The 14,426-nt window shown below is 36.7% G+C and overlaps 3 protein-coding genes and 1 pseudogene across 5 annotated transcripts; 2 read left to right on the top strand and 2 right to left on the bottom strand.

Annotated features, from left to right (window-relative positions):
• The first annotated feature begins 3,080 nt into the window (after positions 1-3,080).
• On the top strand, positions 3,081-4,233 carry LOC107728823 (olfactory receptor 13C2-like; annotated as a pseudogene).
• A 284-nt stretch (positions 4,234-4,517) lies between these two features.
• On the top strand, positions 4,518-5,243 carry LOC107728822 (olfactory receptor 1500-like). The gene has a single exon (XM_016539094.1). It carries the CDS (start codon positions 4,524-4,526, stop codon positions 5,241-5,243), a length of 720 nt encoding a protein of 239 aa, XP_016394580.1. The 5' UTR covers positions 4,518-4,523.
• A 2,613-nt stretch (positions 5,244-7,856) lies between these two features.
• LOC107728898 (cytochrome c oxidase assembly factor 4 homolog, mitochondrial-like) lies at positions 7,857-8,529 on the bottom strand. 3 transcript variants are annotated; one of them, XM_016539214.1, is made up of 2 exons: positions 8,439-8,529; positions 7,857-8,273 (listed from the first exon to the last, which is right to left on the bottom strand). In XM_016539214.1, the coding sequence occupies exon 2, from the start codon at positions 8,270-8,272 to the stop codon at positions 8,021-8,023; it is 252 nt and encodes an 83-aa protein (XP_016394700.1). In that variant the 5' UTR covers position 8,273; positions 8,439-8,529; the 3' UTR covers positions 7,857-8,020. The 3 variants fall into 3 exon arrangements, with proteins under 3 accessions (XP_016394700.1, XP_016394701.1, XP_016394702.1); XM_016539215.1 differs by having other exon boundaries at positions 7,857-8,279; positions 8,439-8,524; XM_016539216.1 differs by lacking the exon at positions 8,439-8,529 and adding an exon at positions 8,358-8,433.
• A 3,669-nt stretch (positions 8,530-12,198) lies between these two features.
• Positions 12,199-12,978, bottom strand: LOC107728821 (olfactory receptor 10A4-like; the record flags this gene model as incomplete). The annotated part of the gene is made up of 1 exon (XM_016539093.1): positions 12,199-12,978. A coding segment is annotated over one exon (780 nt), but the record flags the coding sequence as incomplete, so codon positions are not given.
• Positions 12,979-14,426: the final 1,448 nt, after the last annotated feature.

Here is a 14,426-nt window from a genome sequence, read left to right as displayed (position 1 = left end):
GGAAATATGATTTTCAAAAGACAAGTTGCTGTCTAATATAACACCCAGATTTTTGACTGTAGAGGAAGTAACAGTACATCCGTCTAGTTGCAAATTATAATCCAAGAGATTCTGTGTACTGTTTTTTGGTCCAATAAGTAATATCTCTCTTATTACTTATCCGAATTAATCTGTCGGATCCTCCGGTGTCTGCAGAGCGTCCGGCCCCGATCCAGAACCAGCCCGCCGGCTGCTCCGAAGTAAAGCCCGCCTCTCAGCAGTCAAGGCCGCCGGCCACTGCACTCTCAAGCCCACCGGCAGATCTGAAGTCAAGGCCGCCGGCCGCTGCACTCTCAAGCCCGCCGGCCGCTCTGAAGTCAAGCCCGCCAGCCGGTTCACTCCCAAGACATTCTTCTTTACAAATCCTCGTTTTGTACTTCTAATTCTTGACCGTTGTTTTGTTTTGATCTCTCCCCTGCGTTTCCGCGTGCATCACTTCTGAGCGGCATGCATGCGCAAAGCCGACTTCATACGTCATTCCCCCCAGAACTGCTTCCGTAAGCGTAAGCTAGATTCAAGTGATTATTACGTTTTGAATATGGATATTTTTCTTACAAAAACGCATCAATTCGCTACAGAAGGCCTTTGTTCACCCCCCGGAGCCGTTTGAGACAAATTTTTTAATGGATGGGCGATTTTTAAACGCAGCCTAATTTTCATTTTTGGGTGAACTAACCCTTTAAGATTGCTCATGGTGTTGACAGGATCAAAGCCATGAAAACCTGCACCTCACATTTCATGTTGGTGGCAATTTTTTATTTGCCACATTTAGGTATTAATATTACAGCTTTAGCAACATTTATCCATCCAAACGCCCGGATAATTAATAATTCCCTGACGCAGACAATACCACCTATGCTAAATCCCATCATATACACTCTAAAGACAGAGGAGGTCATGCAATCCATAAAAGAACTGTATAAACGCAACAAGGTGAACACTAGGCTACTACAGAGAAAAAGGTTAAATGCAAAGGGTTATTAAAAAAACAAGATTGATTTTGTTGAACTGTATTAAGGAATCTGTACTTGTGTGTTGACTATGAATATCCAATTCATATCCATATTCAACATTTAACAGAATTGACATACCTGTGTGTGCAGATGTTGTAGAAAATAATCTCACAATCTTCTCATATGTAATAAAAATAAATTACTCAAAATATTTATGAGGTCACTCAGTAATGAGTAATCAAATTACAATTTGCATTGTAATAAAGTTGTATTGTATTGTAATGAATGGCCAGTAATGGACTAAACTAAAGTAATAAATTACTTCATTTTATTTTCTTGGAAATTATTGAAATGTTTGTTTGAAGTGCAACAAGGCTTTCCATGTGTGCTGATTTGATTATAGGTAAATAAAAATGATTTACTCATCCTCATATTGTGCCAAAGCACTTTTTTCATCTATGCTGTAGAACACAAAAAGTCACATTTGCCTCACAATTAATTTTCAATAAATGTTGAATGGAAAAAAGGCATTCATTCAATACAAATGACATGAAGATGAGTAAATGGTGACAGTATTTTCATTTCACATGTCTGTGTAAAAAGATATAAACATCGTAAATTTTGTATAGGTTATTTGCTAATGACAACATGTAAATATGCATATTTGTATCTAATGAAGTAAGTTCACTAATCACTTGTGACACAGAGTATGGCCCACAATGCCAAAGACAATAGTATAGTATGTGACAATAGTAGAGACAATAGTATAGTATGTGAAGTCAAATATACAGGAACTTCTACAGAAGCTGTTAAAAAAGGACACTGAGAATAAAAGAAGTACTGCAGTTTGATTAGGGGGGAAAAACTTATTCTAGTGTGCCCTCTAGTGGCAAAAGCAAGTGTTGTGCTGGATGATGAATTGAGATTAATTGTGATTTACTGTATACAATTATGTGTTTTGCCAGTCGATTGATGTGGCAACCATATTACATATAATTTTTGAATATACATTTTTAATGGCTGTAAAGGGAGACACTGAATGGTGTAGTTACTTTTGTATACTTTTGACATTTCTAACCCATAATAACAGCAAAGGCATTGTAACTAGGCCTGCCAAGATAGAACAGGATAGAAAAGGAGAGAAAAGCACTAAGAGTGTCTTAAAAGAAGTCCATATGACTCTTATTGTAAATTCTGAAGCCACACAATACCTTTTGCCTTCTGCATATTCATTGGGTGCTGAAGGCAAGACATTACAGGCAAACTGTATTTTTTTTTCATGCACTGATCCTTTTTGATATTTTGGGCTTTTCATAACATGCTGTTTCAGGCTAGAGAAAAGAAACATCCAAAAGACATGTCTAGATGTTTATTTTAATATACTTTATTTCTGTCTGTAGATTTCTGTTAAAATACATATCTTTAAAGGCCTTTTTCTCAAAATGATTTTTCCCTCATGCACTGAGCCAGAAATCTTACACACACCAAACTTTACAGCTTAGTTCCTATCTGTATATTCTGATGGCCTTTACAAAGGGGTTTGTTCATATATAATTTGCCTAATGTCACACCAAGTTTTATTCCTAAATAAACATGGTGAAATAATTTTTTGACAGTAAAACTATAAAAAAAATGTGAAAACCTTTAACAGTAATATGTCAACAAAATGTAATTTTGAATATTCCGATTTCTATTCTGGAAATGCATGCAAATTAATGCATATTTAACTAAATAATACCTCATTTTCATATTAAATATAACATTTCAGAAAACTTGTAATACAAAAGATCTTTGCAATTCTTAATGTAATCAATCAACATATGAAGTATGGTGATATTAATTCTATATATTAGTTACATTTTTCACCCTATTCATCATGTTTAAATTTAGCCCAAGATATGAACCAAGAATAATGGCAGTTCAACCAGGACAAATACAGATACACCAACTATCTTTGACATTATTGTCAGTGCTGTGATTTGATTGGCCAGATGACAGCTCTATAGGGGTGTGCCATTGGTGGAGACGGTCACAGTCAGTGATAGGCTGAAGGGATTGACAACCCTTCATTCAGTATATAATGCATTAGGGAAAGCCTGCAGGCCGAGCAAACCTCCCTAAGACCATACTGTGGGTATATCCTATTAATTATTCATTAACGTTGTTATTATTATATAAAATTTCAACCTTTTTGCATTCTGCTTTTCTGCCCATACAGGATGAAAAAAAGATGATTCAAGAGGTTACTGTAAGCAGGAATATTTCCTTCCTGTCTGCTGGATTCTCTGGTATACCTCACATGAGATACTATTATATATTCCTGTTTATTGCTTACTTTATTTCTTTTCTAGGAAATTCCTGCCTTATGTTTGTTATCATTACGGACCGAAATCTTCAAACTCCTAAATATATCACTGTCTTTAATTTATCACTGACAGACATTTGTGAGAGTATCACTGAAATCCCTCAGCAACTGGGTGCATTTTTGTTTGGGAATCAGTTGATCCCGTATGGATTGTGCTTGTGTGATATGCTCTCCAATATGTTATTTGTTTCAGTGCATTCAACTCTCACTATTCTGTCTTTTGAAAGATTAGTAGTCATTTGTTTACCACTGAGGTATCATATGATTATGACTCACAGATCAATGCTTGTTATAATTGGTGCTTCATGGACACTAGTACTAATGCAAACAATAATCTGCAGACTTTCTTTTTGCAGAACTAGTGTCATAATCATTAATTTCTGTGATCGCAGGTCAAATTTCCCAAGCTGTGTCAGCATGAGTGTTCTGTTTCAGGTGATCATCATGTTTCCATTTTTTTTGTATCATCTTTTCATATATATGCATAGCTGTAATATCATTCATAACACCACAGGACCGTCAAAGAGCCACAAAGACATGTACTGCTCATTTAATAGTAGTGGATGCATTTTATGTGCCCATCTGCCTAACATATGTCTTTTGGGTCCTTTTAAGCACCAGCACTACAATAATTATTCTTTCTCTGACCTCTGTGCTTCCTTTGATGCTTAACCTCTACACTTTCATGACAAAGGAGTTTATGGCATCTGGGAAAAGGCTTATCAAAGAAAAAGAATCATGTTCTCATCTACAATACCAACCGTGTTCCAGTTATAATGATAGTAGCTGTGTGATTTTTGTATGGAATTCTTTAAAATAATTATCGAATTACTAAATGTGAAACTTTGTGTTTGCTTTGTGTTACTTGAAGCATGAACTGTAAATGCAGGATCTTTAATCTTGTGCCAGTCTAATTGTATGTTTACATTTCATGTGAACTAAATATAAAAGTCCTTACCATATTCCTTTGTATTGTAATGTTTAGACACACTGTATTGTATTTATTCAGAATAAGTGTTTAGGAAGGCTGAGAGGTATGCCATGAATCATAGTGCCAAGCAATATTGACAAATACACTGAAATCATGAGATTATTGAGTGCATATCTAAAAACAGTTCTTTATCACAGGTAACACAACACTCCAGACAACGGCCAGCTTGACTTCAATGCAGTCAAACTCCTCTGCAAATGTGACCTTTGTGCGTCCTGCAACATTCTTCATCAGTGGCTTTTCTAATTTCCCACATGCAAAATACTACTATGTGTTCTTGTGTTTTGTATATGCTGTGACCCTTTTGGGGAATTCATTCATCATGTGTACCATTTATTTGGCCCGCAGACTTCACACAGCCAAATACATTGCAGTCTTTAATCTTGCCCTTTCTGATCTGTGTGGAAGCTCAGCTTTGATTCCAAAACTCATAGACATGTTTTTATTTGAGCACCAGCTCATTTCATATGAAGCGTGCTTGATGAATATGTTTTTTGTGTTTCATTTTATGAACGTTCAGTCTTTGACGCTACTCGCTTTGGCTTATGACAGACTGGTTGCTATTTGTTTTCCTCTACGGTATCACGCCATTATTACCAAAAAATCCATGTCACTCCTTATAGGCAGTATGTGGATGTTTTCCATGCTTTTATTTGCTGTACTTGTGGGATTAGTCAACAGACTCTCTTTTTGTAGATCTACTGTGGTCGATAGCTATTTCTGTGATCACGGCCCTGTCATCAGCCTTTCCTGTAACGGTAATTCCATAAATTACCTCATGGCATATATTTTATTTGGTCTCCTAATTTGCCTGCCGGTGATAGTGATAACTGCTCAATGTTTTCATTATGGGTGCTTCTCAAATGAAAGGCTGCATCCTACTAAGGCTGCGTAAGTCAACTGCCACGTCATCGAATGTCACTAATGTCACAGCCTTCGTTTCGCATCCTTCATTCAGCTGAATTTGAAGGATGCATGGTATGTATCCTTTGCGACCTTCAATCTCCCCCAATCCTATTCATGAAAGTACTGAGATTGTCTGAATTTATTATGAAGTGTAAGACAAAAATATTGTTTTCGGACATGAACATTTTGGTTAACACTAAACTGCCAATAGCCTAATGTAATCCACTGGGAGACTGTAGACGGCTGTGATTCATTGTATTGCATTAATATAAAATATAAATAATATTAAAAAAATTTTTTTTTTCCAAAATTAAGTTTTATTAGTATTTTCGTACAGCCTTATTCTAGCCTTTAATACCCAGGAGGACTCTAGCCTACAGGCCTCTGAAAGACTGAAAGAGGGAGGACGCAGCCTTCTATTTGAGAAGCACCTGCGACCTTCAATCTCCCCCAATCCTATTCATGAAAGTACTGAGATTGTCTGAATTTATTATGAAGTGTAAGACAAAAATATTGTTTTCGGACATGAACATTTTGGTTAACACTAAACTGCCAATAGCCTAATGTAATCCACTGGGAGACTGTAGATGGCTGTGATTCATTGTATTGCATTAATATAAAATATAAATAATATAAATTTTTTTTTTTTCTTCCAAAATTAAGTTTTATTAGTATTTTCGTACAGCCTTATTCTAGCCTTTAATACCCAGGAGGACGCTAGCCTACAGGCCTCCGAAAGACTGAAAGAGGGAGGACGCAGCCTTCTATTTGAGAAGCACCCTATATGTCACTATATTTCTGTACTCCCCCTGCAGTGATTGAATTGCATCTGTTTTGGCATTTCCTGTAGGCAGCTATCTTAAACGGGATGTGATGTGGCAGTTGGTAGTTGACCCACACTGCTTACTTTGAATCACAGTTTGTCTTTAAGTTTCCACTTTATCTTTTGTTCCAATAAATACAAACTTGCTCAAACAGGTTTGTAGTGTCCCACACTGAAGTGGCTACAGAGTAAAGGAAGCCATTACATTTAATCAAAAAACTCCCAAGAAGAGGGATGCAGGCTTGTGGTAGGCCCAATCAAGGCCTACATTTGAAATTAACAGGCCTTCAGTGGATCAACAGCTTTCAAAGGATTCTGCAATTCATCCAATTTGTGAGTAACCATGGGGGAATTTATTTTCAAGTGCTGCTGTTGAGAATTTTGGCTTTGACCAAAGATATGAGCATGATGCAAGAAGCTAATGCTAATGTACATATTGTGGCCTGTCGATCCTATGGCTATCTGGACACTTGACTGTCTTTGTTTGTGTCAAGCATGGCTAATGAAGATGAAAATGTTGAACAAAGCATTGCCTCGCTCAGTTCTCTACGTAGGGGAAATCTTGCTGTGTGCACATGAAGGATGAATGAAATGGAAGCGTTGCTTGTGGTGGTGACGTAGAATCAATAAATGAATAAAAGTGTGGAAGCATTTTATATGGCACTTGGAGAATTTAAGACTGCTCATAAGTAGCAGGAACAACTACCTGATGAAATTCAGGGAAAATTAGCATATTGACTGATTTGAGCCTAAAATGGCAACATCTGCGAAATTTATGAGTGAATGGTAGATGTGGAAAAAGGTACGAAAGGATCTACAAACACTTATTGAGTCACAAGTCTCGCAGTTTTCACAGTTCATCAGTATCATCAATGAGGATAAAACAAAAAACGAGAATAGTAGGGACAGACTTTAGTATCTGGAACAATTCACTTCTGGCCAGTCAAAGGAGCTTGCAAAGGGTAGGAATAGATGGATAGGAAGGGTTATGCTGAAGCTAAGAAGCTCCTGAAACTTAATTTTGGTGATGAAGTGAAGATCAACAGTGCTTAAACAGAGAACGCTCTGAGCTGGAGTAATATCGGGGCTGATGATAGAACTAAACTTTTGTTTAGTTGTAATTGGTAATGTTAGAAATGTCCAGTTGAACAGGATAAGCTGGACTGATGTGTGAAACAATTTCTCCGGTTTGATTAGAATTTAACACAGTGCTCAAATAAAAACATTTGCCTTTTTCACTGAAACCAAAAATGGACGGTTGTTAACGCTGCCAGGCTCCAGCAAATACCATGAATAAAATATATCACGGCGATCTTAAACTCTCTTGAAAACATACAGTACTGTAGCTTTATGTAACGATATTAAATTCATGATTAGCCTATATAAAAGGGGAGGAATAAATATAAATGCTGAAAAAAAACTTTTAAAAATGGTCCGCTCACATACTTAATTCTCTTAATTTTTTCTAATAAATTACTTAACCTTTACAATTATTTAATTTTAGTGCTAAATGAAATGTTATGTAAGGATTTCATACATCCTATACTATAAAATATTTCTTCTGTTTATGCGGATATAGAATATAGAGTGAAAGTACGGCAAACTTCTCTAAAACATAAGAGCAAGAACCCAGTGAAACTGTAAAATGAATGTTCAGCAAACCCATATTCAATTAATTATGATATTGTGATAAAAGCAGTATATTTCAGTTTTTTTCAAATTATGAGTTCATTTTTTTTATTAACATGTACAAAGTCTGAGACTAAAGAAAATGCTTCTGTTTGGCTTCTTTATTCTGATTGTCCAATAAATATGTACATTAAACATACATGAAACATTTTCATGACATTTCTGTGCTTGACAGAAATTCTTGACACTATGCCTTTTGTTAAGTAAATATGATGGATGTTTTATTGAGCAGCACTGTCTCCGAGGCCTCTGCATCAAGCAGATTGTGTGGCGGAAGTCCTCTGCTTCAGGAGTTGCTCTTTGCGAGTGTTCTGGTAGGTGGTCATGCACTCCTTAAACTTCTGAACCTCAGTCTGACACTTCCTCCAGTCCTGATGCTCAGCCATACAGTCCTGCAGAGCATAGTGCAGCTCAGCACAGCCTGTCCTGGAGATCATCCCATCCACTGGATCATCCTCATCCTCACTCCTGCTCCGGTTGTGAGGGGATGGAGGAGTCGATGTCATCCTTACAATTTAAATTATAATTTGAAATGTGTTACAATAAATAACTACGTTAGTATCTAAAAACAATACAAGTTAAAAAAAAAACCGCTCGTATGTATTCGATTGCCTTTCACGCTCGAGCCTGTGTAGCAAAACTCTTAAAGGTTTGATATTTAAATAAACTTGCCTTTGCAGTTTAAGATTTCAAGAGCTTCAGGAAGGTTTCATAACTTGTCTAGTCGGGAACATTTCATATCACGAACAGGAAATGTGTTACATTTTTAAGAGTCCGAATCCATTCATTGCCTTAAAGATGACAGTGGATGTAATTACACTTGTCACTCACTAGATGGTGGTGTTGTATCAGGCAATTGCAATAGGCGGTAAAGCCACGACCTCTAGTGAATTCAGTCGAGATATTTTTCTACATATTTCATATTTATGATTTATTATTGATTGTTGTCTTAAGTAGCATGTATTAGGTTGACTTTCTAAACAAATCAGCCAGCAAACAGTTTAAACATTGTGACTATTGATTTTCATACAGGGGAAAAGAAGTGCAAATAGGTGCAAATAGAAGTGCGAATTAATTAAGATATAACTGACAAAGTTAATAATTTGTCTGTCTTATTAAAGCAGTTTTGAGACACAAACAAATCAAGTCTAGTCTGTGTGAATGATTTCTGCTCTAATTAGCCCCAGGCTGCTCTCATCTCATGAGGGTCAGGTTTAATGACCTTAGGAGAGACGCAATGTAAACACAACAATGTGCATCCCCTGAGCAAGTTAAGTGATCTTCCCAAAGTCGAAAACACTTCATATTACTTTCAGAACTTGCATAAAAAAAAGAAAGAAAAAAGAGAGAGAGAGACAAAGCCCCCGATCATTAACAAGAAGATTTATTTAGTTTGTAGGATCTGGAATTTAAAGGGTTTACTGAGGTCAGGCTAAATTTGGTATTTACGTGTTCATTAACAAACATCATTTTCATCAGCTGGAGATGAGCTCATCTCTTATGATGACTATGGAAATATTGAGAGATGGCTGCAGCAATGTATTGCGAGATTAAAATCAGATGTGAATATTAATATGATGTTCCATCAAATGTATTAATTGCATCATCGTCTGCCACCTGGACTTTGCTTTGATAGAAGCTCCAGGTAGACAGCAAACTAACAACAGGCTTCAATATCTGTGAAAACCTTCAAATATATTTTGTTTATATCTGCTTTTGCCCCACGATTGCTGATGAAATTAGTGTTTGTTCAAGTGGCATCCACATTTCCACATTCAACACACGTAATAGGCCAAAGTAATAATTCACAAAAACAGACCTAGACATATTTAATACATACATGCATACATAACGAGCAAAATGTGATGTATAAGGTATAAAAATACCTAAATGTAGGAAAAAAACAAAAGAAAAAGAAAGAAAAAAAGTGGCGTTTGTGTAAGGCTCAATATTTGGAATGAAATAGATACTATATGCCACACAGCATGTACTGCAAAAGTAAGTGTGTGAAACAGTGTTCCTTATTGTACATTAATGTTGCACTGTTATCAAAGAACATAGTTTCTATTAGCCATGATGCACAGGGAAAGTACTGTTCACTAGCTAGTTATAAGGCTTGCTACTGTGTCCAGATTTTCCTAACATAATAAATACATTGATTGTTTACAAATTTGCAAACATTTTAATTTCTGCAAGCACAATCAAAAAAACCAATCCCAAAGTAGATGTTAAAGGGTTAGGTCAAGATGAGCTCATCTCCTATAGGCCTAACGATTATTGAAATATTAAGAGATGGATGCAGCGATGTATGGCGAGATTAAAATCCGATATGAATATTAATCAGATTTTGCACTAAATGTATCAAGTGCATCATCGTCTGCCACCTGGATTTTGCTTTGAAGCTCCAGTTAGACAGCAAACTGACAACAGCCTTCAGTATGTGAAAACTTTCATATATCTTGTTGGGAAGCTGCTTTTGCCTCGTGTCAAGACAAACACATGCATTTCATAATAGACCAAAGTAATAATTTACAAAACCAAACAAATAAACAAGCAAAAATGAGATGCATAAAGTATAAACAAATCTAATAAATACTCAAGTGCTGGCAAAAAAGCAGTGGTGTTTGTGTAAGGCTCAATGCAGGTGTATTTGGAATGAAATACTAGCATACTACATACTACACAGTATGCTGACTATTTCTGAATATTAGTGTGTGAAATATTGTGCATTATTGTCATGAATTTAATTTAATTAATAAGTTCTATAAATCATTATATTATTATTATTATTATATAGCTTCAAGTGATGAAATGAAATTAATGATTGCATGAAGGACAGGGAAAAGTAAAAACATAATTGAAAAAAACAATACACCTTTACAGCGGTTTAATTGCTTCAGAAGTTGCTTTTTGTGAGTGTTCTGGTAGGTGGTTGTGCACTCCTTAAACTTCTAAACCTCAGTTTGACACTTTCCTATATAATTGTGTGTGTGGTCCTGGTATTTCCTATATTATGGGGTCTAAATGTCCCCACAAGGATAGTAGTATCAGAAAATGTTGACTTTGGACATTTTTTGGTCCCCATGAGGAAACAAGCTTATAAGTCATACAGAATGATATTTTTTGAAAAAGATTTTGGTGAGGAGTAGGTAGATAGAAAATACAGTTTGTACAGTATAAACATCATTACGTCTATGGAATGTCCCCATAAAACATGAAAACCCAGTGTGTGTGTGTGTGTGTCCAAATCCCAAATAAAAGTTTTTTTTTCTTCACGCTTGAGTCTTTAGCAAAACTACTATTTTTAGTATTACAATAAACCTGCTTTTGCAGTTTATGAAGCTTTCAGAACTTGTCTAGCCATGTCATTTCATTATCATGGACAGGAAACGCAATCAATACAGGCAGCATAATTTTTGTCACACTGTACAACAATAATTACTATTTTTGCATTATTGTAAGGGGTAGGTTTAGGGTTGGGGTAGGTGTAGACGTTAATAAAACACAATCTAATAGGTAGAAAATTAAATTTATTGTTAGCTTCCGGTTTTAGCTGTATCCCTTCTAGCCACAACCAGATTGCAGTGTTATAAAACACAATTGCAATGGACTGAAGCGCTTGTATTTCCAAAGCCACTGTGTTTCTATGGTGAATTTAGTCTTTTCTACATATCATATTTATGTTTTTATATTAGATTGTGCTCTTAACGAGTATTTATTAACTTAATTATTCAGACAAATACTCATTTTATATTCTATTTTTATTATTTGTGTTTTGCCTCTGTTATTTGGAAACCTCTGTTACAGCTTGTTAACTGTGTACATGGTAGCTGGCCTTAAAGACATTATTTATTTTTTATTAGGCCTATTAGTTTTTTAATGGTAACTGGTCACCCAGCAAATGACCAGCTTAGACAAAACACAATTGCAATGGACTGAAGCGCTTGTATTTCCAAAGCCACTGTGTTTCTATGGTGAATTTAGTCTTTTCTACATATCATATTTATGTTTTTATATTAGATTGTGCTCTTAACGAGTATTTATTAACTTAATTATTCAGACAAATACTCATTTTATATTCTATTTTTATTATTTGTGTTTTGCCTCAGAGAATGGCCATTTCTGTTGGAAACCTCTGTTACAGCTTGTTAACTGTGTACATGGTAGCTGGCCTTAAAGACATTATTTATTTTTTATTAGGCCTATTAGTTTTTTAATGGTAACTGGTCACCCAGCAAATCACCAGCTTAGACCTTATTAGAAAATGTTAGTATTTACAAGATAACTGCAGAGCAAATGTAGATTTGGAGATTTTATTGAAAAACAATAATATGAACACAAAATAATATTGTCACATGTAATATTGAAGCATCACAGAAAGCCTCAAAGTTAACATTATAAATAATCTCAGCACATTACACTTGAACCACAGTTATGTTGTACATGAATTGTTTGAAGTTTTTAGAGGATGAACAGACAGTCTCTGGGTTAACAATGAATGAATCCTGCTTCGAATCTCTTTAGTTTTCAGTGAGTAGAGGATGGGATTCACACAGGGTGTGATGAGGGACGACAAAGACAAGCTCACCAGACCTACTCTTGGGTTCCAAATAATTCCAAAAAATGTAAAACAGAAGATGATTACAATAGGAATGAAGAAAAGGGCCACTAATATGAGGTGCTCTGTGCACGTGGCCAGCGCCTTAAAACGGCTCTGATTACTTTTCATTCTGAATACAGCAGTCAGTATACCCATGTAGGTCAAAAAAATGAAAATCAAAGGTACAGTAATAAAGAGTATAGTTAATGCAGTGACAAAATTCCACTGGGTTGTTGTGTCACCACAAGCAAGTACTAAAACAGGAGCATAATCACAAAAATAGCTGTGGACCTCAAGAGAGCCACAAAAGGACAGGGTTGGGATGGATGTAACAGCATAGAGAGCTATAACAAAACAAAACAACCAAACTGCACTGATTATATAAGTCATTCTGGTGTTTGTGTTAATAGAGTCCTGTCTTAAAGGGAAACAGATTGCAACGAACCTGTCATAAGAGAGAATACATAAGGAAAATGGTTCGAGGGATAAAAAAGTATAGTAAGTGTACATTTGCACAAGGCACAGTTTGAATGGCACAAAATTGTCTAGAACAATGTAAGTCTTGATCATGCCAGGCACAAGAGAGGTGCTGAGAACAATACGAGTTGGTGTTTTTTCAATGTATGCTTCAGACACGGGTCACGACGAGGCGTTCCCCCCACCCATAGCGACCCCTAGAGGACGCAGTTCGAAGTTCCCATGAAAGGGAACCAATAGGTCTGAGAGGAAATCTGCAAATTCTTTTAGGAAATCTGTATACGGCCCTGGTGGTCTACACCGTAGCTAGAGCAAGAGATTCGATAGATATCTCAATCAATAAGTGATTTAAATTTTTAGACCCCGTAACCTACCTCCAAACATTAACCTACCCATTTTATAGCGAATATAAAAGGATATAAAATGCAGTTGACCTAAATATGCAGGAAAATAGCCATTTTAGTAACAATATAGCATTAAAAATATTTTTATAGTTACTATCCCACTCCTACCTCTAAACCTAAACATAACTATTTCTGTACAGTATAAGAAAAACATGACAAACCGATAAATGCAATTGCAATCATTTATTTATTGTAAAAATGTCAAAAGCAGTACCAAAAGTAATCCAAATGATGATGCGTTGCAGTCACAGTCCTCTCTGGCGGAATATAGTAGGTTTGTGAGGTGCAGAGCAGAATTTAAGTTGTTATTCGCTGAATATATTATCCAGATTATTTTCCGATCCACTCCATGAAGGCGCGCGCATCATTCAAACACACCTCACAAGAAACACGGAATGTCACAATCTGTGCCGACGCAGGCGAAAGCCAATGAGCGTTTGATTACAGGATCACAGGTGAACAGAATGAACTAATCAGGGCAATCAGGTGGTCCCCTCTGGGGAAAAAATCATGGCTTGCGGTGCCCCACGCAATTGCGTGCACAAGCTACTGGTTGTACTGAAAGTAAAAACTGGCTCAACTCACCCTGCTCTCCCCTACTGTGCATTTGTGGTCTGCTCTCCCGATTTAATTTATGATAAAAAACCATGAATAATTTTCATGGAATGCACTAAATATCTTTAATTTTTCTCCCCAAATCCTCATGTCTCTTTCCAGGTTCCCTATCGATACTTCACTCATACTGTGTCTGTTTAAGACGCTTTGGGAAAAACTCATTTTTCTCCGATGACTGAAGCCTTTTAATAACGCAGTGTAACTGCACGGCCATTGGAAGACTGCACTTCACTAAGACGGAATGCTTTTGCCGAGAGCATGAGTCTCGCTCTTCTCCACTCGCGGACCACCTTCATTGAAAGCAGCCCCGCTCTCCCGTTTCTCCTCTCTCAGCGAGCCTCAGAGAGAGAAACAGCTGAGTCAGGGAACTAAGCAACTGGTCTGAGCATTCGCATGCCGTACCCCGTGCTCGCTCTTCCCGCTGCGCTTTGATCCGCCGCAGAAGGGCAGTGAGCTGCACGCTCACTGAGACAGAATGCTCACTCGAGCATGAATCTCGCTCTTCTCCGCTCGCGGACCGCCTTCAATGAGGCAGCCCCACTTTCCCGTTTCTCCTCTCTCAGC

The sequence above is a fragment of the Sinocyclocheilus rhinocerous genome, unplaced genomic scaffold (genome assembly GCF_001515625.1).
Source record: "Sinocyclocheilus rhinocerous isolate Xijiao unplaced genomic scaffold, SAMN03320098_v1.1 scaffold397, whole genome shotgun sequence".
NCBI classification, from domain to species: domain Eukaryota; kingdom Metazoa; phylum Chordata; class Actinopteri; order Cypriniformes; family Cyprinidae; genus Sinocyclocheilus; species Sinocyclocheilus rhinocerous.
This window is presented reverse-complemented; position numbering and strand designations above follow the sequence as displayed.

What these genes read in the sequence shown, in the direction of transcription:
- LOC107728898 (XM_016539214.1), bottom strand. Translation starts at nt 8,272, where the DNA reads ATGACATCGACTCCTCCATCCCCTCACAACCGGAGCAGGAGTGAGGAT.
- LOC107728822 (XM_016539094.1), top strand. Translation starts at nt 4,524, where the DNA reads ATGCAGTCAAACTCCTCTGCAAATGTGACCTTTGTGCGTCCTGCAACA.